The 27814-nt window shown below is 40.5% G+C and overlaps 1 protein-coding gene across 1 annotated transcript in view; it reads right to left on the bottom strand.

The window, feature by feature from the left end:
- The window catches only part of ror2 (receptor tyrosine kinase-like orphan receptor 2), a 58018-nt gene that overhangs the window by 25086 nt on the left and 5118 nt on the right, over positions 1–27814 (bottom strand). The window contains exon 2 of the mRNA XM_084383778.1: positions 5586–5657. Within this exon, the coding sequence (XP_084239904.1) occupies positions 5586–5657 (72 nt within the window). The remainder of the gene's footprint in view (positions 1–5585; positions 5658–27814) is intronic.

Below are 27814 nucleotides of genomic sequence, written 5' to 3' on the forward strand. Positions count from 1 at the left end.
GACTAGTTTACGCAATGGAAAAACAGAAATGTGTGCCCAGCTTCCTATCCTGGCCACAGCAGAGCTCTCCACAGAGCAGACTTTAGACGAGTGATGTAACCACATAGCTCTTTAATTATAACATCTTGATTTCATCTAGGGATGTACTGGAACTCTCTGATTATGTGTGTGTGTGTGTGTGTGTGTGTGTGTGTGTGTGTGTGTGTGTGTGTTTGTGTGTGTGTGTGTGTGTCATTTGTAATTTGAAACAAATGCAAAATAGTTGTTTCTTGACTAGTGGTCTCAGACTTTTGGATTATGTATTACTGAAATGTATTTTTCAATGGTGCACATGGTCGCAAATAGATTATATAGATAAGATAGATATTTGTTTTGCCTGACCTTTCCATGTCTCCATGGTGGAGAGGAGGTCCTGTGGCTCTGGTCCTATCTGTCTGGCAACACATGAGATTGCTTGACATCCCACATATTCTTCATATTCTTCATATATGTTGATAATAATTTTCTATAATTTTGTCACAATGTCCATACTTTATTTTACTATGCTGGTTAATTCTTTACATACAACATCGATATCTATCAATGTCTACCCTGAAAAAGGAGTCCCTCCTTGGTTGCTCGTCCTAAAGTTCCTTTCATTTTTTACCATCAAAAGTCTTTTTTTTTTGGTTTTACTGTAAAATACTTTTGGCATATGCAGTAAGAACACTGTGCTTAGAACAGTGCTTCTATTAATTTCTAATAGGTTTGTGTCTCTTTCTGTGTCCGTGTGAAATGCATGATTTTTAGGCACTGCACAGCAAATTTCATTGTACAACTATGTGCACTGACAGCAAAAGCATTCTATTCTATTCTATACCTATAATGACAATTACAGCAAGGATTAATTATTTGTGAATAATTACGTTGAAAGCTCTGCAGAGGTTCCTCTCTGTTCTAAAGAATAATTCCAAAATGTTAATGACAACTGTAACTGCTCAGTGCTCACTGAACTGATGGTGAATACAAATGATTCTCATTTAGTGACATTCCATTTTCCTACCCTGATGCTAAACAGACTATGTTGGAGCAGTGTTCAAGGTTACTCTCTAACTATATTAAGATTGATGCTCAGAGGCATCTACCCAGCAAACCCTTCTAATATAATATATGTAATGAAGACTTTGAACAAGTTTAATAAACGGTATAATGTGTAATTTTTCGGCAAAGTGGAAGTTATCACTACATTGATATGTAAGATTCCAGTGAATAATTTCAAGTGAGAAACATTTTGTTTTGGTGGCGTGGCTAGCAAGCTGTGGAGTAGTCCTGCTTTCATGTGGCTCCACTCTTACCACAGCTAAATTTAAGATATTCCCCTTCAGAATGACATGTTAAGCAGCATGTAATCCCTTTTCCACTGGCTGTCGAGGTGGTGTCCAGCAAACGATGTAGGCTTTGTTGATAATTGGCAGATTTTCTGGAGAAAACCTGATCTGATTAGAAGAGACGACATTCATCCTATTTTTGATGGAGCAGCTCTCATATCTAGAAATCTGACCAAGTTTATCTGTGGTCCACAACTATCCAGAGTTCAGACCAGGAGGCAGAGCTGCAGTCCTACACGCTCCTCTGTGCTTCTATCAGAGCAGTTACCCACCCCAAACCCCATAATGACGGTGTCTGCAACTGTTTAAAAAAACAGGAACATTAAATGTGGACTTCTAAACATTAGATCGCTATCATCCAAAGCTGGCTGTTGATCTGATAATCTGTTGATCTGATAGTAAGCATATACTGAAACAGTACATGATTATTATCAGATCATAATGTTGATTTATAATGTCTGACTGAAACCTGGCTGTATTATGAAGAATATGTCAGCCATAATCAATCTGCTCCCAGTGCTTGCTCATGGGGGACACGTTGGGTCTCTGTAATTAAATTAATTAAAGAGTATATGGAGACAAACCTCTCTACAGCAGATTTGATGAGCGCAATTACTGCCCTGCAGAATTCAGCAGTCTGGGCATTTCTCCTCCTGTAAGCAAGGGAAGCTGCCCCTCGCACTGTCACTGATGACAGCCTCAAGAGCCTCATCTCTTCTGGAGTGAAAGTAGCGAAAATACAGCAAATACAGCAGCACCCAATCAAAAAGTGTAATAAATGTTTTGAAATCTGAGTGGAAACCCTGAAAGTTTCAACTTGTCTTGTCATGAATTTGAACTCGCAAAAGCCCCCCAAGAACACCTCAACACCCCACTTTCAAAAGTATTATGAGTGGAACCACCCTCGTTGAGAAAACACTGGCCTATAACAAACATACCAATCCTCCCCAACAATGGAATTTCAAGGTAAATATCAACATATGACTATAGTTTTTACTCACTGTTACAATCAGGGCCTAGGGGAAACCCTGCTGCAACATGAAAATGAGACTCTCCTGACCATCTCACAAGCAGCACCAGCAGCAAAGTATTTTTAAAGGTTTTATTTAAAACACATCTAGCACATAAACAGACATGCTCGCAGTCTGGCTGAGAGTGGAGAGAGGACAGCCCACAGGAACTGGGAGGAGCCGGCCCTCAAACCACTGGGTCGGAGGCTTGAACCAATCAGTTCCCTCAGCCAACCTACACTCAAACTCAGTCATCATTCACTCTGGAAAACACACCAGCAGCCAATCACACATGCACACAGGTAACAAGACAAAGACAACCTCTGGGGTTTAAACACGTCCCCCTTTAAAGATTGATCATTTCTTTAGGGGATTAATTTCAAGAGTCTATCCTCTGTCATGTTAAACCACAGTCTACATAAAATCGACACATCATCTTCTACAAAGGACTACAATCAGTGGGTTCCACTCTCATTAACGGCTACCGCTATGAGGTGAGAACACACAAAACCAAACGGTACATAATTACTGCGGGAGCACACACACCAAAACAGTAACAGGTGACCAACACAACAGTGGAGTGCAACAGCCACATAACAAAAGGGTCACAATGAAAAGTTCAACTATAGAATTTCTGCCATCCACTAACAGCAGCACACACAGACCCAACACAAGTGAACTACCACTACCATGACACAAAATGGACACCTTGCCGTCACACACACACACACACACACACACACACACACACACACACACACACACACACACACACACACACACACACACACACACACACACACACACACCTCAAGATCCACTGATTGGTGGAGTGACTCCATCCCAAACACACTAACTGTAATTAAATACACAAAAGCAATAACACACACGTGACCACACCAAAAGTGGACAGCAACAACCACCATGCAAAAGGCATCACTCTGTAGTCACCACTACACACAAATGTTGCCAGCTTACACCTAAGCTGCAACCGCAAGTGACCCAACAAAAGTAGTGTACAGTTACCACAACCAAAGGTCACAAATCACAAGGAGATTTCAATATTAACAATCACCTCACTTCTTCTAAACAACTGCAGCAGATGTTTCAACTCCCAACTTCACACTTCTTCCTATTCCTACAGTGGCAAAACTTTTTATGTCCCACTTTTTGAGCAGAGGCCTCTTCATGCTGCACTTGACAGTCTCCTGAATATATAACCATATGCTAAAGGCACTGTGTCATATTTTTACCACATTTTACAAAATAAAAATACTCCATTGTCAAATTCTTTTAGGAAGGACTCGCAGAAACAACTGAGTAATGAAATCTCAGAAGAAATGTGGTGAACCTCTTTTAAAAGTATTCACAGTAGATAACATGAAATCAAGGGATGTTGTCTCACCAATTCTTACAATGTCAGAGGAGGCAAACTTTTTGGAGTTACTTATTTGATTTCTTTTTTCTCTCCAAAGCTTTTAACAGGGAGTTCTCCCCTGCCCCTCTAACTGTGCTACTTGGGGTGGTCGAGTCAGCTGGAGTGATGAACAGGCATGAAGACCAGACCATCTCTCTATCTACACTGCTAGCCAGAAAATTGCTGCTACAATTCTGGAAATCGGACAATATTTGACACAAGGCTGTATGAATTGGGGAATGTATTACATCTAGAGAAAATTAGATTCACAATATCAAACAGGGAGGGACTTCCTCTGGCAAAATCTGGCAAACTGTCATTAGTCTGATCGAAAAGTTAAGATGAATGGTTAATGGTCGAACAGATTAACCGTGTCTTGGTGTTGTGTTGATATCCTGTAAGTTCTGTGATAAAGTATAGCCTCATTTTTGTGTGTATCCACACAAACCTAGATCCAATCATAACTAACTGAAGATCTATTTGAAAATTACTTTTCACAGCTAAGATTCTTGAAAAACTGGTCTGCAAGAAGCTTCCCAAACTGGTAGAAGAAAATTATGTATTTGATAAATACCAATTGGGCTTTCATCAGAAACACAGCACGAGACAGCTTTGCTAAGAGTCACAAATTATATTTTAATACTGCTTGACCATGTTGAAATGGCCATAATTGTTCTTTTAGACTTGTTTGCAGCTTTTGACACAATTGACCATGCTATTTTAATCGACCACCTGGAAAAGCGGGTTGGAATATCTGATGCAGCCCCTAACTGGTTTCCATCCTATTAACCCAACCGGAACTTTTGGAACTGCTAACAACAATGTATCCACCAGTGCTCCTTTAACTTGTGGCGTACCTTAGGTGTCCTTTCTTGAACGCATTTTATTTCCATGACCCAGCTCTGCTTGTCCGTTAAGCCCGGCAATATCTCTAATCTAACCACTTTAACCATTGTCTGGGTAAGATTAGTAACTGGATGTCTCAAAATGATCTACAAATAAATCACAGTGAAACTGAAGTTCGGGGTTTCACCCCAGATCAGTCAGTCTCCACCAACATCCTCTTCTGCTCACTGGCCACTGACAGAAAATCATTTGCCAAAACCCTAGGTGTCACTTTTGATTACCAACTGAAATTTGATAAACACATCAAGACAGTCACTTAGTCCTGCTATTTACAACTAAGGAATATTGCAAAAATGCAGCCCCTGTTATCTTTCCATCAGTTGGAAATAGTTATTTATGCGTTGAGTCCTCCCGCCTAGACTACTGTAATGTTCTTTATTCCAGTCTAAACCAAGATGCTTTTGCTAGATTATATTTAGTCCAAAACTCTGCAGCAAGACTACTTACTATAAACGTTCGTGGAGCATGTTTGGTACGTGTTTGGTAGATGTTGGTACCAAACATGTAAGATGTATGTAGTCTGAGCTGAAAGGTGGTAAGCTTAGTTTTAACACATAGACTGAGAGCAGTGGTGAACAGCTAGCCTGCCTACCATGTAATTCACACACAGCTTTTAGTTTTGGCCTCTGTAAAAACGCAAAAGTGCCAAACCTGACAACCTCAGTGTGATGGGAAGACTCCAGGGAACTGTATCTGGCTGTTGTTCCAGCACAGATCTCCCTGTGATACATTTTTACATCTCTATTTTTGTATATATTTAACAGATTACATACAACCAATTGATTAGCAAGCTTTAGGAGTTTTGGGGGGGATGATTTTTTTTAACTAACACACTGTGCACACTGATAACAGTTCAGATAACAAAATGAAAAGTGTTTGTCTTACCTTCAGCTGTGGGTGCAGCTCCACTCTGAGCCTCAACCACACCATCTGTATCCACTGGCAGACCTCGATCAGCTGCAGAAAAAGCCGTAGAGAGGATACAAGAGTTAACAATAAAGACTGCAAAGTTTAGCATAGACAATACAGGTGCTGGACAAAGGGAATTACATGAGTAACCATTTGTAGAGGCTTTGCAGTAGGTAACATTTGAAAAATGTAATTTTTTCCCCTGAAAGTAGTCCTTGAAAAAGCCATTGGGCTATTAATATTCATCCTCTTAGGGGCATAAAAGAGCTCAGTATCATTCGGGGCAATTAGAATATGACTGTAATGTGTGTAAAGTTGAAAACATCTCTATTGACTTTGAAGGGGAAATTTTGGGTTGATAGTGGTGCTAGAAGAATGAATGAATATTCCAATCAGTTGTTTTGAAGATACCTTGTTATGAATGTCTTAAGCACAGGATTTTCTTATGATGTAGCACTGGCCAATGGTTAGGGATCATTTGAATTATCGGACATCCCTCTCTAGGGACTATGACTACTTATGATAAATTCTGTTACATTCTGTTTCAACTTCCAGAAGTATCAGTTGGTTGCAACCTTACCGCTAGATGCCACTAAATTTAGAGAGTATAATTTGGGGCAATAACAAATACAAAACTTGATAGGTACTGTAGCACCAAATAGAGGTGAATGACATCACATTTTACAGCAGCGTCGGATTGAATCATGCTAAAAAGAGACACAGTGTTATTTTATCACTGGCCACAAGGTGACTCTGTTGGTACCATGTTTCAATATGTCACACACATGCTCGTGGAGGAGCCGAGTTTCATTTTCTTAAAGACAGCAGAGTTGCAGAAATATCATGTTGTTGTTTTTGAAGCACCTCCTGGGTGTAGAATTGTACAAAATTGTACATCCTCTACATGCAACAGTTTGACATTTTATTCTTATCGGATTATAGATGGATGAGTTAGGGCCTGTTAAGTGCATCAGGCCAAGCCATATAAAGTTTGATAACTAATTACGGACAAATGGTGACTGATATCAAAAAACAAATGTTTTGATCAGGATTGTCTAAATAGTACGTACCAGATGTGGTGAAGATAGGATGACATTTGAGTTAAAGCTTAAATGGAGTCTGTAGCTGCACATACAGTCATGGTCAAAAGTTTACATACACTTGTAAAGAATATGTATATCATGGCAGTCTTGAGTTTTAATGATTTATACAACTCTCAAATATTAGAATTACTGTAAATATATTTTTGACCCAGCAGACTTAGTCACATTGTCAGAAGACCTATAATAAATTCTTATTGAACCAAACTTCAGCAATTTTTTTTTTTGACAAAGTGCTATGTGTTCCACTCATTCTATCAGAGAAAAATGAGAGTTGTAGAAATCATTGGAACTCAAGACTCAAGAGAGAAGAGTAGTGTATGTTAACTTTTGGCCACAACAGCAGTAAAAGTAATAGCACATATCTCCTAAACATGCTTAATATGTTAGCTTTGGAACCACATTTTTAGCTGCAAGCAAAAAGGACTAGCAATATAATATATAATGCCAATAAAGGGGAAGAAGAAAATATAATAATGAACAATTGTGTGATTGCTTGTCAGTGATAATAATGCATCCTCATTCGCACTAACTAGAAAACTGTATTTCCTGCTAAATTCCAGTGAGATTGCTGATAGCCGACCTGATTCTGAAAGACTCACAGATTATACAAAAATGTGAAATGCATTGCCATACATTGCATTGCACTACACTGCTGAAAAAACAGGAGGTCAAACTGCATTAGCTTAAGAAGATAAGACATGAAAAGGCATTGCTAGAAAAAGCTGGGAGGAAACTGCAATTCTGCCAGAGTTGTAAATTGAAATTAGTAACCTGAAAATGGTCAATATTGTAATCAGGAATGTAGGGGCCATATATTTGCGTTAGATGCGTGGGGACTTGATATGGGATGGACCCCTTAATTAACCTGTATAATTTCACCTGTCACCTGGATGTCGGTGTTAGAGAGAGGGGGTGACCTGGGAGCGCACATTTTTCGTTTACCGCACGTTTAGCTCACAGTTTTTTGTTCCTTGAATTATTCAATTAAAACCTTTAAAAACGGAACAACTTGGGGTGGACATTGATCATTGGACGGCGTATAATAGAGGTTAGGTTAATCCTCCCAGTCTCAGCCTCTCAGCGGCTCTGGGAAGCAAGTAGCCACTATAAGGAAAGAAGAACAAGTTGAAAAAAGCTTAGTATTTTTAAAGCACAAAAGGTAGAAAAATGTGTAATGGAAACAGAAAGGTTCTCTGAGAGCTGAATATTTTGACATTGAATCTATAGGTACAGAAAGTAGTATTTGGGTGGAATAAATCTTTAAAAAGGTACAAGGTAAATTAAAAGGTACTGCACAGAAAGTGATAGTGAAGTACTTGCACAGAATGTAGTAGTAGCAGTAGTATCACTAATAGCAATTATTAACTAAGCATTAATAGCAGAAGTTGAAGAGATGAAAGACAAAGAATGTGTGTGCATGTGTGGTAGAAGGACCGAAAGACAGAGATAGGGCTGAACTGTAAAACCTGAAACAGATCATGGTTTGTTGATGAAGTAAGTTAGAACTGAAGAAGCCTCTTGGATGAGAGGTGAATGGATGGATGGATGGATGGACATCTTCAAGAATCTGAAAGTCCAGTTGCCTACGATACAGCACTTAGAAGATCAAGGTTTGAATTTATTAATACTTAAAAAGACAAAGGTATTAACTGGCACCAATAACTGAACCAGGCACTGTGCCAGGATTTCAATTTTGGATGGGCCACAATAATTTTGGCTGGACCTAATAATTACTATGAACATTAGCTGTGTTGATAATGTCTGCCCTTCAGTCTCGCTGAAACACAGATGATATCATGCTGTGGAAAGCAACTATCTGGTTGATTATCAATCTGGTTTATTATGATACTATTTAACAATTTTCTAAAACATGGTTTAACACCAAGATAAATTAATATTTGCCCACAACAGTTCATATTCATAAAGAGAAGCACATGTGAGTATATTGCTCACATCATGCGAAAATGAAACACTCTATAATGTTTATTTTTTGCTGCAGATTCTGCAGACCTGATCTGACTGCATAATCCTTTGTTCAAATTGATTTCAGGAAGAGATGGAGAGAGAGATCAACTGCCGGATAAGCTACATTTATTTTTAACAAGAGAGAGAACGGTGCACTGCATTGTCAATTCATTTGTGTCTATGTTTTCAAGACTAAGTTTCTAAGTTCTTCTAGTCTCAAGAGAAAAGTGATCAAAAGTCAACATCTAAAATCCACATCATAAATCTGAAAGCTCATTTCTTCTTCTTGGGACATTTTTTATCCATTTCCAGCAGCAAACTGAACAGGGGGAGGGCTTGGGCAAGTGCAGCAATGAGTGTCATTTCTGTCTCTGGGTTTGGTAGCCAGACACCATGACATACAGAAAGACACTTTAACCTGATTTGTATCACTATGAGTAAAAGATGAACATTTTTCATCTTTTTATTGCACAGCAAAAACTGATTCAAATGATAAAAACTAAAGTTGGGTTCAACCCTATCATATCATCGTGAACTTGACTACAAAATTCACATACACTAAAAACTGGTTTATTTCTATGGTTTCAACACAGCGTCTCTCCTGAATGCCAAGCTTCATCCGCCATCAAATAAGTACAGAATCGATCAAAGCTGATTATTCTTGACAGTGGCCCAGTTGGTTTATTCACCAATACCAAGTTTGTAGCTTTGATTGTTGAAATCTTTGTGTGTCAAGGATTGGTCTGGTTACAGACGAAGGTATCATGTCACAATGATTGAGATATGCACACTGTGCGCAGATGGTAAGAAACGATGACCAGTAGATTTTTTTTTTCCTGTCTTGATAGCGAGTTTCCTATTATAATTATTTCAATCTATATAATTTTTTTTTTTGTTCACAATGTAGCATTATCAGGGATAATATATGGCGCATCCTCTGGACACATGGATCGTGAGTTCACGTCCTTTTCGGATTTTAATGAATCAGAGACGTACCTTATACGCACATTTCTTTTTTCTTTTTTTTTTATGATGACTATGTGTAATATGTGGCTGCTCTCTCTCTAACTGCGCTTGATTCTGCCATGATGCTTATCAGGATCAGGCACATGTGACCAGACACAATGTATGGCTTCGTTATTAGCAGAATGCATGGAGGGTTGCACCCCAAGTCCAGCGTCCAGAGGTATGATGCAGGCTGTGCAAAGATGCCCCTGAGACAATCCAGCACATAATAGCGGCTGGCATAGTGTACAGGAACATCTGTGCTGAGTATGGGCTGGAAGCCCCTAGGTCAAAATGAGAGACACCTCGGAAGATGGTGAAGAATGACCAAGCTTAGATCCTGTGAGAATTTCAGATACAGACCGACAAACTGGTGATGGCTAATTAACCAGACATAGTTGTGGTGGACAAACATCAGGGGAAGGCAGTGGTGATAGATGTAACAAGAAGGAACTCGAGAAGCTTGAGAAATACTAAGGGCTGAAAGAAGAGCTGGAGAAGATGTGGAGAGTGAAGGCAACAGTGGTCCCCACAGTAATAGGGCACTTGGGGCACTTGGGCCCGAAACTGGGAGAGTGGCTCCAGCAGATTCCAGGAACAACATCTTAATGATTAAGAGTAACGATTAGTACGCTGTTTGTATATTTAATGACCTAACACACCCGAGGAAAGAAGAGATGAACTACAAGCTTGACAGTATTTCTCTTCCTGTACACAAGTGAAGCACTTCTGTAATGTCTGCTCTCTTCACACATGTGGTTCACCTGGACTAAGGAATAGGGAGCTGGCAGGGCAAAGCTATAGTTACCACAGTAAATGCAGCAACCTCTTTAGCTGTTGCTTGCTACAGCAGATCTGCTGCTGCTTATCTTGGGGTTCCTCCTCCAAAGTCATTGCTCTCCACGAGCAGCCTGGCAGCTAACCCCCAAGCAATGTTAGTCCTGGTTGTTTTGTTTTTTTTAAGAATTGTTGTGTGTGGAGGGGGGGCCCTGCCTATGGACACCTGGCCTGTCAACCCTCACTAGCCCAGAGAAACAGTTGCAAAAGCTGAAGAGGTCAGTTGGTTTACTGAGGAAGTTCACAATCTGCTATATTAGCACTAGTTTTATTTAAGGTTGTTGTATACACGACTTCCTATGTCATAACTACAACCTCACAAGTTCCATTTGAAGGTGGCATAAAACATAAAGTAGACCCTTATCATAATGTAGGCTATACTGTACATACCTCCCTTTTATTTTAATAATGCATCAACCTTTTTTACTGTGTCACTCACTATACTAAACACATTTGTTTACCCTTAACATACAAAAATCTACTATTGTTTATTTAGTAACTTAATAATATCACATTTAAAAAACCTGCATATACATGCGGACTTTGATCTAAAATCAGTACAAGAAAATGTTACACTTTTACATACCTCTTGCGACCCAATAAATTTTTTGGAGAAAAACATTAGAAAAGCAGTTTTTCATAATTTTTGACAATTGAACACCAGAACATTGTTGTTGTTGTTGTTGTTGTTGTTGTTGTTGTTGTTGTTGTTGTTGGGGACTTAGTTGAATGAAATTAAAGGTGCACTATGTGGTTTTGGGGAAGATATTTTAATCAGAAGAGAAAGATCTTTACTTTTTTTACTACATAAAAAAACACTTCATTTTCATGACTAAATAAACTGAATAAACAATACACTGGCCTTAGAGGACAACACAGTTTCATACTGTTTTACGTTGTTTATATTTGGCGGACCCTGCCTCCTTTCTAGCTTCACACAGTATTTGGGGGACCTTATTTCCTCTAAGAACAGCTTGTTTATTCAGTTATCGAAAAAATGAATATTTCTGAGTTTATATTATAACCTCATTAACATTGCAAATACTAAAACTACTTCTGAAGAGTTTGAATTTCTTCTCCAAAACAACATAGTGCCCCTTTAATGAATTAGACAGTGTTTATATTCCTGGTTCGAAACACAAGGTATGCATTTAAAGGGTTAAAAAAAGGAATATAATGAACTTTCTTCTGGTGCCACACTCAGCACTCAAAATAAACATTACACTTACTATAGGTAAGACTATTAGAATACAAAACAATTTTGTTTTCTTTGACACTCTTGTACTGTGGACTGTAATGAACACTGCAACCTCTAGGGGGCACTTGTGGGATTTTAGTCTTCTTAAGTAGCTGCTACCCCCAGATAACATTGAGCCCACTTACACACCATGCAACCCACGACACTGTAAAGTAGTATTCTGTCACATAGTAAAGTCATGTTTTGTCAGTACTCTAGAAGAAAACCAAGAACTGTGTTGAGCTTTTTACAGCCTGGTAACAGGCAACACATCAGGCAGCGGCTACGACTGAATACATGTATCCACAGCCTAGTAAAATAAGGGTTTGGGGGCAATAGGTTGCTTTTCCAACCAGAGCTGAATAAGACTCCTGGCTGCTGCATTCCAACAGCCTGCTGTCTCCATCGTGAAAGGGCCCTTTGAGAGCTGAAAGGCCAGGCCGCTGCTACATCTAGTGGGGTTTTGACTGAGGGCCTTCTGGCACACCTCAACACTTCCTTGTCCCTCCAGTTAAACTACTGTGTGTGTGTGTGTGTGTGTGTGTGTGTGTGTGTGTGTGTGTGTGTGTGTGTGTGTGTTTGATACCACTTTTACACCAAAATTGGCATGTATACGTGTTTTTTTTTAAACGCGGGTAAACCCGCTAATAATCAGCAATAAACTCTTTTCACATTGCCAGCGGACGAGTTTGTCTTCCTGTTTTTTTCCCCTGTTTGTCGTTCTGAACATGCTGGAAAAACAGGGAACAGTAGAAAGCGGCAGATCCTATACCTCATCAGACAACATCCAGAAGACGTTAACTCATTTGAAAAACTCCTAATCAATAATATTCTAAATTAAACACATATTTTCTTCCAGAGCTGATAGCGGAAGTTGCTGGGGATTGACATATCGCTTCTTTCTAATCTCTGATGAGGAAGTTGAATGCACGCGTACAGGCAGCCGATGAAGCTCAGACACATTGAAGCCGCAAACAACAGTCACCTTTTTAATATCTTTACCTCAGCCTCAATTTCAGACTCAGCACCTACTGAACGCTGTTCATGTGCCTCTTGACAGACGGATTGAAAGATATTTACAAGCCAATGGCCTCAACTTAAACATACGTCATAGCATTGCGCCTGAAAAGGAAAGCAAATAAGCATGTTCACCCAGGTCTTGTGTTCACATCACCAGTGACTACTCCAAGGTCAACGACCCAGGAGTAAATCCTGATAATATACATTCACATTTCACACGAATGCCCAATGTTAGCGGGTGTTAGTGGGTTTTTAGCCAGTGTGAAAAGTGTCTGTGTGTCTTCTCCTGCCTCTCAGTCTTCTGACCTTTGTCTCTGTTACTCCCAGTCCTCCACCCCATGGCGTTTTCAGTGAGGGTCAATTTAACAGTTTGCAGAGAGCAGAATGGTGTTACAATGGAGTTACAAACAGTTCTTGAGTGCAGAGCTACTGTAGAGACAGAAATTGTCTTGAAACAGCTGATCTAATAAACCAAAAAAATATGTTTCTCTGCTGGGCACATTCTCATCAGCAGCATAACTTACTTACTTGCTTTGATGGAGCACAGTGATTTAAAATAAGTTTGTAAAGCATTTTTGAAAAAAAAGATGGACTGTAGCCAGTGCAAGTGCACAGAAATAGTGTTTCTTACAATTTGCAAGGCTTCCTGATTAAACCCCAACAGAGAAATTGTTTAGGAATTTAAGGGAATATGCAAATATTGCATGTAAACATCATGACTTAATCACACATACCATGGCAACATACAAGTAAAAACATTTTCCCCCCTGTCCGATGCGCAATGTTTTCACATAAAAGCTGAGGTCATCTTATTGTCATAACAATGCTTTGTCTACTGTACTCCTTACTTCAGGATATGTGTGGTCTCATAATGCCTATAGATGCTAGAATGACCACGCCCCCCTTTGGGTGAAAACAAACTCAGTGAAAGTACTGATTGAAAACAGGGGGTAGTGGCATGATGACATGTAGCGCCGCGCTCGGAACTTCTCGCGCGAGCCACGGCCCTTCTGTTCACGCCAGACACGAATTTCTCCGTGCCGGTCGGCAAACGGCTCTGCTCCTCAGCTGTTCTGTAGTCACACTTGGAGCTGTTTTTTCACCATAGGAAGGTAAATAACCGCATAAAATTACAACGCCATGTTTTCCTGACAACTGTAAATGTATGTCCACTTCATAGTAATGAGTAGTTTTCTGTCAATCGGGGTGTTTAATTATCAAAAATAGTTTTATTTTGAAAATCGAACGGATTCTCTTGTTGTTGCTTTGTTTTGACTTCCTGCCCGGCTTGACACATTCGGCCGCGGCACGTGAAAAATACAGACCAGATGCCGAAACGATCGCTACATGGCGTGAACTTCTTATGTGAACGACACCATTGTTAAAATGGGCGCCTCCGCTCCTCGGCGCTTCGCAGTTAATCGCAGCTAATCGCAGCTAATCGCGGTGCTTCGGCGTCCTGTCTGAACCTGGCGTTATACTTAGTCCTTTTCACCTGACATGAAAAACAATACAGCCAATCCTTTTTGTTATAGTGTACCGTGTCCTGGTCCTTCTTCTGAATTTCTATCTAAAATCTCAGAGTTAGGGTTAGGGTTAGTCCTGAAAAAAGAAAAATGACTGTGGTTGATTTTAATATTCACATTGACACTGATAATGACAGCCTTGGTACTGCATTTACCTCAATATTAGATTTGACTGGCTTCAGTCTGTGTACAAAAACCACTCACTGTTTTAATCACACCCTCGGCCTTGTTCTGGCATATGGCATTGAAATTGAACAATAAATAGTTTTCCCACAGAATCCTCTTTTATCAGACCATTATTTAATAACTTTTGAATTCATATTACTTGACTACACACCACAAGGCAAATAATTCTATTCTAGGTGTCTCTCTGATAGTGCTGTAGCTAAAGACTGCTAATCCTAGTCCCTCCCCGATTGATCATCTTTTTGATAGTGTTGCAGGCTGTCTGTGAACTATACTTAACTCCATTGCCCTTTCATAAAAGAAAATTATAGCATAGGAGATTAGCTCCATGGTACAACCCCCAAACACACATTTTAAAGCAGTCATCGTGAAAATTTGAAAGGAAAAGGAATGGTGTCCCACCAAACTGGAAGAATATCGTCTTGTCTCGCTAGACAAGAGCAGAGTATTATTCATCTTGGATAATGGAAAATAAGGTTTGTTTTCAGCACTGTAGCTAGGCTGACAGAGAGCCATAACCTCTGATACAGAACCCTAAGAAACAACCATAAAACCAGATATGTATCTAGACTGCTTTTCTACCATGGACCTTCACCAGCTAATTTCAATAATTTCTTTATCTTAACTATCAATGTGTCTGTTAGACCCAATCCCAACTAAATTGCATAAAAAGGTCTACCTTTACTTAGCACTTCTCTACTCAAGATGGACAATCTGTATATGTACCACAGTAAAGCAGCTGTAATTAAACCACTTCTTAAAAAGTCTACACTTGATCCAGAGGTTTTAGCCAAATGTAGAACCATATCTAGCTTTCCCCTTTTCTCTATGATCCTTAAGAAAATAGTTGCCAATCAGCTATTTGACTTTCTGTATAGAAGTAACAACATAAAAATAGAAATCTAAAAAACAGAAGAAACAAAATAAAAATATTCACATCATTTAGATTTACTACGCTACCCACGCACCCATCCCAAGCTGACATATTTGACTGTCATCCCATGACACATATTCTTTATACTGTGAACTTTTGCACATCCAATGATAAAGAGGTTTCCACAAAACTGTATAGCTTTGAGAATCTAAAACATACAGTGCATACTTGCTATAGTATTTGTTAAAGTATTTTCTTACATTTTTATTGTCATTTTTGTATTAAGTTACTAATAAAGTTGAAACAAATAAGGTGAAAGATTAAAGCCAAAAATTGAAAAAAGAAAAATAGAAAAACGAGCAGGAGCAAACCTGCATGCACCACACTAGTGACATAGCCTAAAAATATTGTGATATTATTTTAAAGGCATACCGCCCAGCCCTACTTGAGATCCATTTCAATTATAGACTAAATGATTGATTAAACTTGAAAACGATCCAGTTGGGGGGGGGGGGATTTGTCTGTTGCCACCTTCATAATCCATGGTTTCAGGTTAGTTTTTTGTGCAATGCATGGAATTGTGGTCTGAAAATTTTAGTAAAAAAAAAAGTATTTTAAAGTTTCTGCTCACAATGTGGATATTTGAGGCTCTTTCAGCTTGTTATTTGGGTTTCATTTGCATCTTTACTGTTTGATTCAGTCTCATTGCTCCTCATTTCCAGAAGCAGCAATTTAGTGAAATAAGAGCTTATATCTTTCTCAGAAGTTGATGAAGACCAAAGCTCCACACCACAGCCAATTAAGTTAATACTGACGTTTCGTTCCAAATATATAAACATCAACATTTCATTGGTTAAGAATGGCTCAACACACCTCATGACATTTATAATAAAAAAAGAGTGCTACTGACCTCTCCTTTAATCAATCATTTTTGCACACCTGATCTATCTATCTATCTATCTATCTTTCTATCTATCTATCTATCTACTTCACACTTCTACATAGCAACAAGGCCACGCCCCCTTGGCGCCCCCAGTGTTTGCCCTATGCAGTCCTCTGCTGCATTTTTTAAATATGCTGAGAGGGAGCGAGCTAGCCGATTTTGGGTGTGTAGTTGCACTTTAAACTTACATTCATCAGGTTGATACAAACACAACTACAAATGAATGCTGATGCTGTTCCGTGTCTGCTGGATGCAGAGCCAGTCCGCCCTATATGCAAACTATACTAAGTTATGTGGCCCCACCACCCCTGTGTGTTCCTTCACTGTCTCATTAAGTTTGGGGAGTGCAGTTTCATCATGCGTCTTCAAATGCTTTATCAGGTTGCTGGTATTGAAATTACAGCCTTGTATATTGAACGTGTTAACATTTTACTGGTGGGGTTAGTCAACGTTAAAATATTGCCAAATAGCTGACATGTTGCTAGCTCCGTCAGGATCACGTAAAATCAACTTCTTCTTCACCGCTCTAAAACAGTAGTTGCCAGGGGCAGCACAGTGCAACTTCCTGTGTTGGTTTTTAGAGCAGAGACGGAGAATTGTTTTCTTGTGTGTAATATTAAGCAGAGCTAAACAGAGCTAACTGGGAAGTAGCAGGGTCCCATTTCGTTCCATTACGTGGTATGGGATCAGTGCATAGACGCAGTTACTCGGCGATGCCGATACTGATACCTGCATTTTCGGCAGTATCGGCAGAGTTTCCGATACTGATATCAGAATCCGAACAACTCTGCAGGTAAACCTTACTATTAAGAAATTATTAAGTTCATGTGTGCTTGCTTGCAGGGCCAGTGCATCAACTGTCTTGTTATCAGTAGCTGGGCTAGGCAGTGCATCTCTTCGTTGTCTGTATCTTGCTCTCTGTGTTCTGAGACATTGTGCCTGACAGAATGTAGTGAAATACAACTATTTATCACATTTGATAAACACCAACAGGCAGCTGTGTTAATAAACTGCGGATGGAAAAGAAGGTTGTGTCGTGCGAATACTCGCTCATATGTGCCTTCACAAAATTAAATTCATATGGGCTTAATGACACACCTCTTCAGCGAACAAAATATTAAACAAGAAAATTATTATTTAGTCCCTCAGTCAAGGTCTAGTCAGGGGTGGAAAGATATTCACATAATTTACTTCAATAAAAGTTCTAATATCACACTGTGAAAACAGTCCACTACATAGTCCTGCACCTTATTTAAGCAAACGTACTGTATAATGAGCTAAATTTACTTAAAGTACCAAAGTAAAAGTAGTTATTATGCAGTAATGTTATGTTCCCTGTCAGTATTTTCCTCTTGATGGTTTTGGATTAATATTACCGCTGCATTACTGCTGCATTAATTTACATGGCTCACAGGTCAGGTTTATCAGAATCTTAGGGCCCCAGGGAGGTCATGGACCGGCTCTGGCTGGATGTAAAAAAAATCAAAAAAACAAAACTCTGATTAATGCAGACCTAATGTTGATGTTAAGGGGACACCATGCTTCAAATTAAGTGCTTTTTGGATTGCCTAACAGTCTTTGAAAACTCCTCCTTCGACACCTTTCCGATGTAGGAGGATGCCTACAAGCATGTCCACATTCTTTTGAGGCATGCTGAACTTATAAGGCACCTAACATCTGTAATTTGCTAAGTCATAAACTCAAACTACAATCACCTGAAATGTCAATCTTTATCTGAATCTTTCCAAACATGCACTGAGAATTTCCAGCTATAAAGGAAAAGATTCTGAGACTACAGCACTAAGCTACAACATAAATCATGTCCAGCTGTGACAACTTTTGTCACACAGACTCCATCACTCTCTAGGCATAAACACACATAAAACAAGTTTACAGTCTTTCTGACAGTGTAAGTGTATCATGGCACTTTTTGGATTGTCAGATGGTATCACTTACCTGCGATGGAATTTTCACTCTACTGACTCTGATGCTATCTGCCCACCATGTGAGCCCTCAACACAGAGGCAGCGTACACAGGGGTAACTTCACCCCCTTGACTGAGTTAAAACAACAATAGCCGTCTCATAAAAAAGCAGGAACTTCCTTTCAGATATTCAGCCATTTGGGGGCTCAAAGACAATAAAAGAGACTGGAAATGTTACAGTGTGGGACAAGCTGAATCATTTATAATTTGTTGGAACTCTAATAAGTGTGAGCATACCAAGCTAGGTCTCTGGAAAACTAGGGTCAGCCATGAAAAAAAGCTTTCGGATGCATTAAAACAAAGCTCGAGAGTCAACTGTTTATCTTTCTCCAGACCAGCTCTTCGTCATTCTTTCCTTCACCCAAACAGTCTGAGGGAAGAGCAGGAATGTGGAGCTGGAGGTACAACATAGCAGAATATTACCACGGTTTAGTTGTGAAAACCGTTTTCCTCAAAGCTGTTCTTCTTTGGCCCCCGTCACTGAACTATGATAAACAAAGCATCTGCTGTAGGAGGTGGGAAAGGCTATTTGTTTGACAAGCCTGTTGTTAACCTTATTTCCACAGGACCATGGCAGACACTAAAGGCCAACCACCGCTTACTGAGGGCTTTCAGCATGTTTTACTCGTCTGCCTCAATGGAGAGATATGCTTCAGTAACAACAGATGATCAACACACTACAACTAATAAAACCATTCTCTTTTTTACACTTTGTTTTAACATGTTGTTAGAGTTTTAAACTATATTGTTTCTCATTTCTAAGGCCTACAGAAGTGATAAAACCCAAAACATTCAAATTAGACATTAAAGCAGGATATGTTTTAGGGCGTGGCTACCTTGTGATTGGCAAGTCGCAACCATGGCTTGTCCTACAAATCCAGTAAGGATGGAGGCGTAATCAGATCCAGTAAGGATGGACACGTAGCATATCCTCTCACCTCCAAATATGGTCATGTCTTGCTCCAAAATACCTAAATGGTGACTGCCTTAAAAGCTCAAGGCTTCAAAACACTCCTCTACAAGCCCATGGGTGACATCATGGTTAATTTACACTTGGTCATAATTGAGAGTTTTTTTTTTTAAAAAGGAGCCAAATGGAAACAGGGGACAAATCACTGTAAACCAGTTACTATCATTCCTATCCACTTTCAAGCAGCTGGTTTTGTTTTCAATATAAAATATATATTTATCACTTTCTGTCTATCCGTTTGTCTCTCTGTGGACAGATTTTGCCAACTTTACAGGTGTGTAGTTGAGATCACAATAAAGGTAGAGCTGAAGGTGTGTGTGGTCTCATGCCTGGTTGTTATAGATGTGCGGAGGTTAGACGGTTGGGAGAGATGTTGTTGGATGAGCCTTACTTTGATTGCCAAAATTGTGAAAAATAACAGTGAATACAGACTGTTGTGGGAAATGGTTAAATACCCATATTTAGTGATCTTGATGCTCATCATCAGCTGTTTGGTTCATCAAACTTATCTAAATGATTTAATGTAAAATCTGCATCACTATTCAGGTTAAACAGATATTTGTTTTTCTATGTTTTTTACAAGGTCCACATGGTGAAGATAAAAGGTTTTCACCATTATCAGCATTTTGCTTACTGAACTAGGGCAGTGCCCATTCAAAATGTGCCTGTTCAGAATGGGCTGATTGCTTGGACTTTGTTATTGCTGCCTGCAGCTTTCTCAATAACAGCTCATCCAAACAACTTCACTCTGGACAATGACCTTATAATGGCTTATAAAAACATGACAATTAAAAGTTAATACGTATTTGAGTTAAAAAATGACTGTGAGAAATCCAGAATCTATGCTACACAATGCAAAAACACCCCCCTTGAGGTACAGCAGAGAAGTGTATACCATAAAACAAAAAGACATCCTCAACAGGATAATTATGAACTAACTCAAGGTAGCCACGCCCTTTTCTCAGATGGCCTGTGGTCACTCCACCATGTGAAGACCCAGGGGCTTCTATGGGACAGGTTTAGTGTTTTCGATTTGTCTCCCGGCAGGCAGACCTATTGTGATCCAAAGCTGGAGCAAGCATGTGTGCGACGGGCCCAACAGCATAACCTGGGCAGCCTCAGCAAGGAGGACCAACATACTTTGGGCACTGCACTACCAACACTAACCAGCGTGAAATAAAGCCTGTGATGCACCCCTTGATTGCCCGCTTTCTCTTCTGGGCCAAGCATGCTTTCACAGTGACTGAATCCAGAATACACTTTCAGATGCAGCCTGGCTAAACAAGATATGCAAGTGTGGCTCTCATGGGAAAGAATGACCTTTAAGCCAGCAAAATCCAGGACTTTGGTCCTGAAGAAAGGAAGAGTGTCAGACAAGCACCGCTTCTCTTTCGGAGGAGTCCAAATCCTGTCAGTGTCAGAAAATCCAGTGAACAGCCTAGGGAAGCTCTTTAACTGCACACTGAGAGACACTGCGGCAGTCCAGTTATCTTCTGTGGCACTGAAAAGTTGGCTATGCGCAGTAGAAAAGTCAGGACTTCCAAGGAAGTTCGAGGCATGGATTTATCAGTAGGCATCCTGCCAACGCTTCTCTGGGCACTGCTGATATACGACGTTCCAGTGACCATCGCGGAGGGCTTTGAATGCAACATCAGCCAGTTCCTACGCAGGTGGCTGGGCCTACCAAAGAGCCTAGGCAGCATTGCACTGCATAGGCACACCAACAAGCTGCAGCTCCCCTTCTCCAGCCTGACGGAGGAATTCAATGGAACATGTGCGATGTGTGATAAAGACGGTCAAACCATCAGTTAAAACTGTTTAAGTGTAGGCAGAAGAAGCCCTTCCTGAATAATTTGAGTGCACAAACTAGTCAACCAGACTGGATGAATGGAGAGGTGAGGGCTCTATCCAGAGCCAAAAAAGCTGCGTCAAAACTGAGTCAAACTGAGCCACACTTACAATGCACCTGCTCCAGAATAGGGTCAAGTCATGCCCGCCTCGCCTCCAAGCAGGCTGCAGTGACGTCTCAGGACTGCGGCCAACCCATAACAATTCTCACCTCTTGGTAGACAGCATTTTGCATCAGGTGCATCTGCACAATATCATAGCCCATGATTTCCGAAAATATACTATGTCAACTAGTGATATCAGCACAAGAACTGTTGAGGAATATTTACACAACTGTTTTTGTCATGCTATAATAATTGACAGACACTGGCCGCGTTTCCCAGATTCGTTAAGAAGCTCTTAAGTGCTAAGATCTTCTTAGGAGCGCTCTTAAGAACGCTGTGAAAGAAGGATGTGTTTCCCAGAGTCGCTCTTAGCTTAAGAAGATCTTTCACTAAGAAGGAAATGTAAGATCGAGCTGACCCACTCTTAACAGCCTTCTTAGTGACCGAATGCTCAGTGATCAAGCCGCGTCAGGGAAATTTATATCCTCCACTTTTCGAAATAATAAAACAATGCTCAGTGTTGAAATGCGCTCATAGCTGCGGACCACTGGCGCAAGAAAAAAAAATAAGAAAATGGTAGATGAAAAAAAACCTTTTTATTGAATTACACGTTTAAGTTTTCCACACACATCTGCATATGAGTTTATAGTACTACACATAAAAAAACAACAACCCTGTGGCATTTCACAGATATCAAGGGAACAGATGTATTAAACTCAGCTGAACCTCATCCAGAGAGGCTTCACCTGCTACTCTGCGTTGCCAAAGTCCGCGCGTGTGAGAAACCACGGCTGCAATACAGCACATTCTCCCTGCGAACCAACAGCGTCGCCGTGCGCGAAGCCAGACGGTTTACATAAATGCATACGTGCGTCAGCACTTCTCCCCACTGGACGTGCTGTCAGACCGGGCTGTCCAGGCAAAGTACCGGCTGCCCCGTGCGGAGATGTCGTTGGATCTCTTTGCCTGGACAGCCCGGTCTGACAGCACACACACACACACACACACACACACACACACACACACACACACACACACACACACACACACACACACACACACACACACACACACACACACACACACACACACACACACACACACACACACACACACACTTATGCGCTGATAAAGAGGTGGGTGATCGATTTGCCTGGCATCGATTGATTCAGCACAGCAGCACCGCGGTGGACAGCTCCCACTAAGAGCTTCTTAAGAAGCCTCTTTGGCTTGATCTTAAGGTTCTCCTAAGAAGGCAGTTAAGAACGCGTCTGGGAAACACCCGTATCTTAGCGCTCCTTCTTAGCCGAACCCTTCTTAAGAGCCTTCTTAAGTCCTTAAGAACGATCGAATCTGGGAAACGCGGCCACTACCATTTCGCTCTGTGCGTGTTCGCACTGAACACAGGAGCTCAGCTTCGTGGCTGAGACACGAACTAGGGGATGCTGCCATTGCGGGCGGGTGTGCCTGCAGTTATAAAACGATTATTGGACTAAAACATTGAAATATGCCAATTCTGATATGTTCATATACTTAAAACGGACGGAGCAACCTAACGCAGACAAGTCAGCTTACCGTTTTTAAGTGATATGCCATGTTTGTAGTCAAGCTGTGATATACAAACTGTTGTTTGCAAACTTTGCATTCGACTTTTTTTCCATTTTCTATTTTTATAAAATGCTGCCTCACTGCTGATGTCTTTGACATGGTAGAATAGTAATGACTGTAAATGAAACACTTAAAAATAAATAAATGTTTAACAAACCACCGGACCTAGGCCTTCTAGTACGTTCTTTAATCTGTTTGTCTGTAGTGGGTTGGGCTTATCCAAAATAGTGAAAACAAGGGGGGTGTTCTGAAGACACACTGTTACCTGTGAAACAGGGGTGCTCCGAAAACACCCCTATTAACACTTGGTACTTTCCTCCTGATGAAGTCAGCCTTTTGCAGGACACACAGCATTGGGATGGAGAGGACCCACTGAGTGTTTACGCACTGCCATAGCAGCATGTAATTAACACGCCAAAAATCGACCAATTACGTTGGTGAGTTTTGGGGTATGTTCTGGCTTTGGTCAAGCCAGAACGTATCGACCAATTAATCGACCAGTCGACTAGGAGATTACAGCCCTAATTGGCTTACGAACTTTTACTCTACCTTAGCCAATCATCATCACTTATGCGGTTGTCTTGCCCCTCTCAACTCAGCTTTGCAGCTCCTGTGGCTGAGAGCCAAGTCGGATTACTTTATTTTAACGCTGTTATTCCCATCACTGCTCAAGACAGACATCATTCTCCCTGTACATAAAAAGTCTGCTCCATCTAGTCTTAATAACTACCGCCCTGTGGCTCTAACCCCCATCCTGATGAAGTGCTTTGAAAAAGTGGTTCTCCAGCACATCAGAGACAACATCCCTGCCAGCCTGGACCCTCACCAGTATGCTTTCAGGATGAACAGATCCAGAGAAGATGCCATATCTACTTCCCTCCACCAGTCTTGACGCACCTGAGAGAATAGGAGCAGCTACATCAGAATGCCGTTTGTTAACTTCAGCTCAGCATTCAACTCAGTCTCGCCCATGAAGCTGACTGGAAAACTAACCACTCTGGGCTTAAGTACAACACTCTGCAACTGGATATTGGACTTCCTCACAGGCAGACCCCAGACAGTAAGGATTGGCAGACCCCAGAGAGTAAGGATTGCAGTCACAACTCCTCTGCGTTAGTGCTCAACACTGGTGCTCACCTGGGCTGTGTGCTCAGCCCTGTCCTGTTCACACTGTACACCCATGACTGCACATCCAGACATCAGCAGAACTGTATTATTAAGTATGCAGACAACACTATCATCATCACCCAGATTACCATCAGCACACAGAGAACGATCTACTGTTCAATGTCAGCAAAACCAAGGAGCTGATTGCTGATTTTAGAAAAAAGGAGGCAAAGACACACAACCCTGTCTACATCAGTGGAGCTGAGGTGGAGCGGGTGATCAGTTTTAGGTTCCTTGGAATTACCATCACTGAGAACCTATCTTGGTCATCACACATGGCTGGGGTAAAAAGCACAGAAAAAGCCCTATCTCATCTCATCATCTAGCAATAGAAAGCATCCTGACTGGAAACATCAGAAACTGGCATGGTTCGTGCACAGCCAAGGACAAGAAGGCTCTGCAGCAGGTGATAATTAAAATTGCCCAGAACATCATTGGTACCTATCTGCTGCATATCAGTGATACCAGTGAAGTGAGATGTCTGCACAGAGCCCAATGGATACTTAAAGATAACACCCACCCAGGCCACAGTCTGTTCACCCTGCTCCCATCTGGAAAAAGATACAGAAGTATCCACTGTCATACCACCAGACTATGGAGCAGCTTCATTCCGCAGGCTGTGGGACGCATTGTTATTGTTTTTTTCAGCGAATGTAGCACAAATAACTCAAACATAGTTTTGTTTTTAAATACTTGTGTTTTAAACATTATAATAAAATTTACCTTGTAACCTACAAGTGACATATTAGTCACTTGACACAAGTCCACATATTAAAAAAACACATTAACTTGCAACAAACAATCAAGATGCAAGGCACATAATTTAAGTGTATATCTGTAAATATCATCATTTTAGGAGCAAGAACATGTTTTTTATTTGTCCATCTATGATATGAATGCAATGTGTGACTAACTATAGTCTTTAACACAGCAGCACTGACACAGTTATTTAAACTACTGATCACCAAGCAAACAGGGCATTTGTACAATGACCAAGGAAACTAATACTTCTAAACACACCACTTTTGTTACAGTACAATACTAGCAGATTCCTCGTCTACAAGTTAATGTTCCATGAGCCCTGTTCATGGAAAGGTCTTGCAACACTCTAATTAGTCCAAGATGCGGGACTATAACTAGAACCAGGCCCAAGACATGCCAGCATACAGCAGTGTGCAGAGTGTGTTGTCATGACACGATCATGACTCGCTGTGCGCTTACACATCATGCCTTGAGACACCCACCTCTACACTGCCTACCCTATTTTTTTGATTTTTAAGGCCAGAGCACGAATCTCGTGGGAGGACCTATTGTATCTGTAAGGATTTTTTTTTTCCTTTTTCTTTTTCCTTCCATTCGACTGCATATTTGGCGGCCTGAACATACCCCAAAACTCACCAAACTCGGAACATACATCACATTGGTGTGCTGCTATTAGAATTCAAAATGATTGGGGGTGGGTGTGGCCAGGGGACTCCATAGCGCCACCTGATGTCGAGTCATGTGACCAAAAAAGTTCTTGGGTCATCATGAAATTCGCAGGAGTCATAGGTCTCATCGATTTAGCCAGTAGTTATTTTTGCCGCAACAGGAAGTCGCCCACCTTGAATGGCGTGCAGTGATTTTCATTTTTCCCGATACTGTTTTCGGGACTTTAGGATGGTTTCAGACTCACCAGATTTGGTACATTGCTTTTAAGTACATTAATTCGATACCATCACTGGCCTCAGGCATGGCACTACAACTCAGTAGCGCCCCCTAATGGCTTTTCCCATTTCGTACATACAGACAAACACCTACGCACACCAAATTTTGCACACACATCACAAGTCACCCACATTGAGAATTGATATGGGTCTGGGCCTTTTAAGTTAATAAAAGGCTCCACAGCGCCCCCTGGAATATTTCAAACTTCAAGCTCCGCCTCCTACATGCACATACATTAACGAAATTCGGTACGCTTATGTATCATGACCAGACGCACAAAAAACCCTCTTGGACCCATACCCTCAGTCTAACGGGAAGTTTGCCATTTTGGTAAGTTTGGTAAAGTACCCATACACTAGAGCTGCACGATTCTGGAAAAAATGTGAATCACGATTTTTTTGCTTCGAATTGATATCACGATTCTCTGGCACGATTTTTTTCACAAAATGTTTCTTGATCTGATGAACTTTAACAAAACAAAAAAAACATTGCTTTGGCAGAGGCATAGTAGTAGTTCTATCATTGGAAGAGAAATTTTAAAAAAAAGTAAAAAAAAAAAAATTGAGACATGCGGCTGATAAAAACTTCCCCTTATCATCATATGCACATCAAACAGTCTGATTTCCTTAGAACTTAGAGCATATGGCCCTGAACACAGCACTTCAGAACTGAACGCTCAACTCTTGAATCTTTCATTGTATTCTCTACAAGGACATTTTTTTTTTTTTAAAATGTCCTTTTTTTTAAAAATGTCCTTTTTTTAAAAAAATGTCACTCTTTCCAAACACTCAACTGCAGCCGGGCTTCCTCCACTGAATCACGTGTTGTAAAGACGCTTTACCATAGGTCGAGGGAGGAGGCAGCGGCAGTGCTGTGTTTGGGGGCGCTTGAAAAAATCCGGGAGGAAAATAGGAGCATTTGTTTATGATGCAGCTCGACATATAAAATGCTTCAGAATCGCCGCGTGTAGAAATGACATTGCGTGTATGTGTGAATCGAGATCGCGATTTTTTAACGATTAATTGTGCAGCCCTACCATACACACAGTACAGGCAACTATCTATGAAATACTTTGCCACAAAATAAAACTCAAAATTAGTATTTGTTTACATCTAAGCAATACCTTAACCACTGAAAATCAACAGGACACGCAAGTAGAAACAGCCATTTACGGTTCGCAGCACTCTCTCTCCATCTCTCTCTGTCGTTCACTTTCCTGTTGTTTCCTGTGAACTACTACAATACCAAAAGTTCTATTTACAACCACCAAAAGCTAGCAGGCTAAGAAACCAAACCAAGTGATGTCTGTTTGTCTGTCAGTCTATCGATGAATCTCCTCTGCTCCGTTTCAGAACTATGGACAGTGCTGCACCTACACACACACCCTAGGGGTGGGAGAAAAAATCGATTCACATAAGAATCGCGATTCTAATCATCCACGATTCTGAATCGATTCATAAACTTCAAAAATCGATTTAATATATATATTTTTTTCTATTTTAAAAAAATCACACAACATCAATTTGTGTTATTTGTGTAAAGTTTATTTTTGTAACTTCTGGGAGAAAAAGGCTGCTGGCCTAAGCTTTTATTTAGGCAATTTTATTTATGCAAGTTATTTCTTGTACAGTAAGTAAGTTTTTATTTGTTTAGCATGAATAAATGTTACCTTTTTTTAATGTTTGCCTTTGTGTGATTACATCATTGGAATCGGTTTGTTTAAAAATCACATTATCTTATACAAACTGTATTGTTTTGATGCCATAATTTGCCTTAACACACTAAGCACTGTATCAATTTTTGAATCGAGAATTGGTTGAATCGAGAATCGATTCTGAATCGAATCGTGAGACACCCAAAGATTCACACCCCTAACACACCCCCTAAAGATCCTTACTCAATTCACCATTTCACAGCACAAGTGCTCACTTTCTTAGCTGTGGGGCTTTACAGTAATCATATGCGGAAATTTTAAGACAACAGTAAGAAATAAACCACCTGCCATCATAGCTCATGAGACATGCACAAAACCCACATGCTTCAGGCATCACTAAGTGACCTGATTGTTTTCTTTATTATCTCTCTCTCTCTCTCTCTCTCTCTCTCTCTCTCTCTCTCTCT

Source organism: Pagrus pagrus, assembly GCF_965226575.1.
Source record: "Pagrus pagrus genome assembly, chromosome: 19".
Lineage (NCBI taxonomy): Eukaryota > Metazoa > Chordata > Actinopteri > Spariformes > Sparidae > Pagrus > Pagrus pagrus.